We start from the raw sequence: 3,734 nt of genomic DNA on the forward strand, positions 1-3,734 counted from the left end.
CCGGGGGGCCGATCGACCGGATCCTCCTCGACCACTCTCCCCAGCCACTTGTGCGTGTGGGCGCCTGCCTATGTCCCGATCCATGATCATGTTTTTCTCTTCTTCCCTCTCCTGACGTGTTGCGTATTCGTGTTTCTCCACTGGTCCATGATGCCCATGCCACTCTTCCTCCTCTGCCTCTCCCGTCCTCCCTCCCGCCACACAGCTCTGCCATGTCCGGCCAGAGCATGCCCCAGGCGGCCCAGTATGGCCGTCAGATGGAGTGCGTGCACCCCATCCCGTTTCCCACCAGGCCGAGCCTCCCTCACTGCCCATGGTCTCTCCTGCCGCATGGGTGCCTTCGCGTTTCTCACCATTCACACCCGTCTCTCTCCCTCTCTCTCTCTCTCTTTTTGTTAGGGAGGATATGCTCAATGCCCAGACCACCGAGGGGATCAATGCCCTGAGCGCCCGGGTCGCCCGACTCAAGAACGTACGCTCCTCGCCATTTTACCATGCACTCCCGTGTTCCATCGGCGTCGCGGCCGAGGGGTGGTCACCATTGTACGGCTCTGACTCAGCCCCGCTCTGCTCGATGTTGTGCCCAGATCACCATCGAGATTTCGAACGAGGTCCGAAGCCAGAATGTTATGCTCGACGAGATGGTGCGTGGCCTTTCCCCCGCCCGCCTGGGTGTGTTGGTGTGCAGGATCTCTCTCCCTTGGCGCGTCCCTCCACTTACCTTCCTGCCTCCCCCGTGTTTGATGATCTCCCCCCCGCCCCCCTCCCTTCTCCCCTCCCCTTCCAGGACGAGACTATCGACCGGACCAACAACCTGGTCGGCAGCGCTATCAGCCGCATTCGTGTCTTCTCCCGCTCGAAGCACGCTTCCCAGTTTATGTATGTCATGGGGCTGGTGTTCTTCCTCTTTCTCTTCCTCTACTTCATTTCCTTCAAGAAGTGAGCCGATGTGAATGTGTTTGCGTGTGAATTTCGATAAATCCGCCCGCTCCTCCCCCTGTTCTTGCTGGTCCCCCACGGCAAATGGGAATGAAAGAATGCCCGAGGAGCCTCGAAGCAGCAGCTGCAGCAGCAGCAAGAACAGGCGCTCCCATCTTCCGGCCCCCCCCCCCCCCCCCCTTCCCCCGCCGGCGCGTGTCCGCCGCCGTCCTGTTTTGTCCCGCCCTTTCCCTGTCCTTGTAATACACCCCAAAGCTTCCTTTCGTTGGGACCTGTTGTCACGTCTCCAAGGGTCATGACCGGGGCCGGGTCACGCCTGGGCCTGGGCTTTTTTATTTCCCCCGGCCCGTACGTCCTCCCCTCCTTCTTGGCGACGATGTTCTTGGATGCTCGGTTGGCGGTGTGTCCAACTCTGGCGGCCGGGGGGGGGGGGGGAGGGGGGAGAGGCGGGGGATGGGCGACCCTGCTGGAGAAGGGGGCGTGAAAGGAAAATCAAGTTGACAGATATTGAAACCTCCGGACCAAGACCGGGGAGGGGGAAGCGCAGGAAGCGGCTTCCCTGCGGCGGCTGGACATTCTCCCGGCCGGGCGGCCTCGTGTGGGTGTGGGGTTGTTTTGCTTTTTTTTTTTATCGCGGTAATCTGGGGCATTCACAGCGGCCCTGTTGCCGCTCCTCATGACGGGAAAGCCTGGCCCATGTCGCGTCTGCGGTCCTTCGCCGCGCAACAGGAGGTCGATCAAGGGCGACTCTCTCTCTAGTTCTCTCTCTCTCTGTGTCTCTGTCTCTCGCGCATGCGCGCAAGACCCGGCACACAGGCGGGGCGGCATTGTGACCCAGGCTTGCGAATGTGGACTGAACGCGAGGCGGGTTAGTTGGTACCTCTCTCGGTCCCCGCGCCTGTGGCTGCCCCACGCCCCCCCCCCCCCCTTCTGTCCCGCGCCCCGGTGGCGTTATGCCAGTCATTGTTGTGACCCTGGGCTGGCGGGGTGCATGCGTGCACTAGTCGGGACTTTTTTCTAGTGGCGGCGATCTTCTCTGTAAGCAGGCCGATCATGGGGGCGGCACACCCGGCGCCGCCGTCTTGTCTACGTTGGAGGACGTGTGTGTGTGTGTGTGTGTGTGGGGGGGGGGGGGCGGGCGGGCGGGCGCGTGTGTGTGTGCGTGTGCGCGTCTCTCCAGCGGAGGGAGCCCAATACGCTGGTAGTGGGCCTTTTTTTCGCGCACCGATATCCCGGCGCCCCGGCGGCCTGGCGCGGGGCTGCATGCCTCCCCCGTCTCCCAGCTCCCCCCCCCCCTTCCCTGTCTCCACCTGTGCTGTTTATTTCTTCCTCTCCCTTTCCTCCCCCTCCTTCCTCCGGACAGCGACAATGCGTATCCTGCGCCAGTCCCTCTTTGCCCTCCTTTGCATTGGAGCCCTGCTCTTTGCGGCCAGCCCGGCGCTAGCCAAGAAGCAGGATGGGGTGCGTCACCGAACTCCACCTGGCTTTGTCTTTCCCGCACGGCGACTCGCCCCTCTCGCTGTTCCCGTGCTGACTCGCCCGCTTCCTGCCCAACCCATAGCCTTGCACGATCCGGGACAGCAAGAACCGTCTTTACGATCTGAGCCCCCTCACTCTGACCAACGGGTGCGCTGTCCTTCTGCCCCCGTCCCCCTGGCCGCGTGTCGCTCCGCTACTTACCCCCCCCCCCCCCCGATGTCTGTCTTCCCTTGCCACTGCTCTTGCCATACGCATGCCCATGCACGCACACAACAGAACCGACTGGCTGGCGTCCACGGCTCTTAGTCCTCACCACAACTACACCTACTACATCAACGTTTGCCACGACGTGCACTTCAAGGGCTTCAAGGTTCGCCCTCCTCCCCACTCTTCCCCGCTCTTCCCCGCTCTTCCCCGCTCTTCCCCGCTCTTCCCCGCTCTTTCCCGCTCTTCCCCGCTCTTATGGCACTTTTCACTTGTGCTGCGCCACTTCTTGATGGAATCCTCACCCTCTCTTCCCTCTCCTCCCCCTTCCCTTCCTCGACCGCACAGAATGAGACCTTCAGCAAGCCCGTCAGCAAGGGCACGGGTGTGGTGCAGGTCAGCAACACCAACCCCCTGCAGCAGGAGGACTGCGGCATGACCGACTATGTCCCCAGCGTGGTGGAGGGCATCCTGACCCTGATCTATGAGAATGGAAATATTTGCAAGTCCTCCGGCCAGAAGCGCCAGACCATCATCAACTTCGAGTGCGACCCGACCATCGGCCTCGGCCGGCCGGTTTTCCTCTTCGAGAACACTTGCCACTACCTGTTCGACTGGAAGTCCTCGGCTGCCTGCCCGGTTGACAACTCCCTCTCTGGCTGGGCGATCTTCTTCATTGTGTGCGTGCAGGGTGTACCCCCCCCCCCCCGCCTTCTTCGCCGTGTCTCCTCTCCCTGCCCCGTGGCGATGACTAACCTCCCTCTTGATCCCCCCTGTGCCGGCATCCAATGCTTCTGGACTGGTCTCCCTCCCGATTCAGGCTCGCCTGCCTGAGCGTCGTTTACGGCCTGCTGTATCTGAACAACACCAAGCGCCGTGGCCTGCGTGGCACTGATGCCATCCCTGGCTACCCGATCTACATTGGTTTCTGCGAGACTTTCGGCGTGCGTCCTCGGGGCGGGCTTGCTCCCCCTGGCATGTGGCACTTGCCACCTCCCTTTCTCGGGGTCTCATTTTGCTCACGCCTGTCTTTCTCTTTGTCTCGCTCACGCCTGTCTTTCTCTTTGTCTCGCTCACGCCTGTCTTTCTCTTTGTCTCGCTCACGCCTGTCT

General features: G+C 62.0%; 2 protein-coding genes across 2 annotated transcripts in view; both read left to right on the plus strand.

The window, feature by feature from the left end:
* Positions 1–1,118, plus strand: H696_03884 (hypothetical protein). The gene is made up of 5 exons (XM_009497745.1): positions 1–50; positions 206–262; positions 400–472; positions 588–644; positions 788–1,118. The coding sequence occupies exons 2-5, from the start codon at positions 213–215 to the stop codon at positions 941–943; spliced, it is 336 nt and encodes a 111-aa protein (XP_009496020.1). The 5' UTR covers positions 1–50; positions 206–212; the 3' UTR covers positions 944–1,118.
* A 1,052-nt stretch (positions 1,119–2,170) lies between these two features.
* H696_03885 (hypothetical protein) overlaps positions 2,171–3,734 on the plus strand; it is a 2,406-nt gene continuing 842 nt past the window's right edge. The window contains exons 1-5 of the mRNA XM_009497746.1: positions 2,171–2,400; positions 2,501–2,565; positions 2,695–2,788; positions 2,971–3,302; positions 3,443–3,566. Of these exons, the coding sequence (XP_009496021.1) occupies positions 2,203–2,400; positions 2,501–2,565; positions 2,695–2,788; positions 2,971–3,302; positions 3,443–3,566 (813 nt within the window). The 5' untranslated portion in view covers positions 2,171–2,202. The remainder of the gene's footprint in view (positions 2,401–2,500; positions 2,566–2,694; positions 2,789–2,970; positions 3,303–3,442; positions 3,567–3,734) is intronic.

This window comes from Fonticula alba (genome assembly GCF_000388065.1).
Source record: "Fonticula alba strain ATCC 38817 unplaced genomic scaffold supercont2.6, whole genome shotgun sequence".
NCBI classification, from domain to species: Eukaryota; order Rotosphaerida; family Fonticulaceae; genus Fonticula; species Fonticula alba.

Coding starts and splice junctions, on each gene's coding strand:
- H696_03884 (XM_009497745.1), top strand. CDS start 213: ATGTCCGGCCAGAGCATGCCCCAGGCGGCCCAGTATGGCCGTCAGATG. Junction 263..399: donor CAGTATGGCCGTCAGATGGA/GTGCGTGCACCC, acceptor TCTTTTTGTTAG/GGAGGATATGCTCAATGCCC. Junction 645..787: donor ATGTTATGCTCGACGAGATG/GTGCGTGGCCTT, acceptor CTCCCCTTCCAG/GACGAGACTATCGACCGGAC.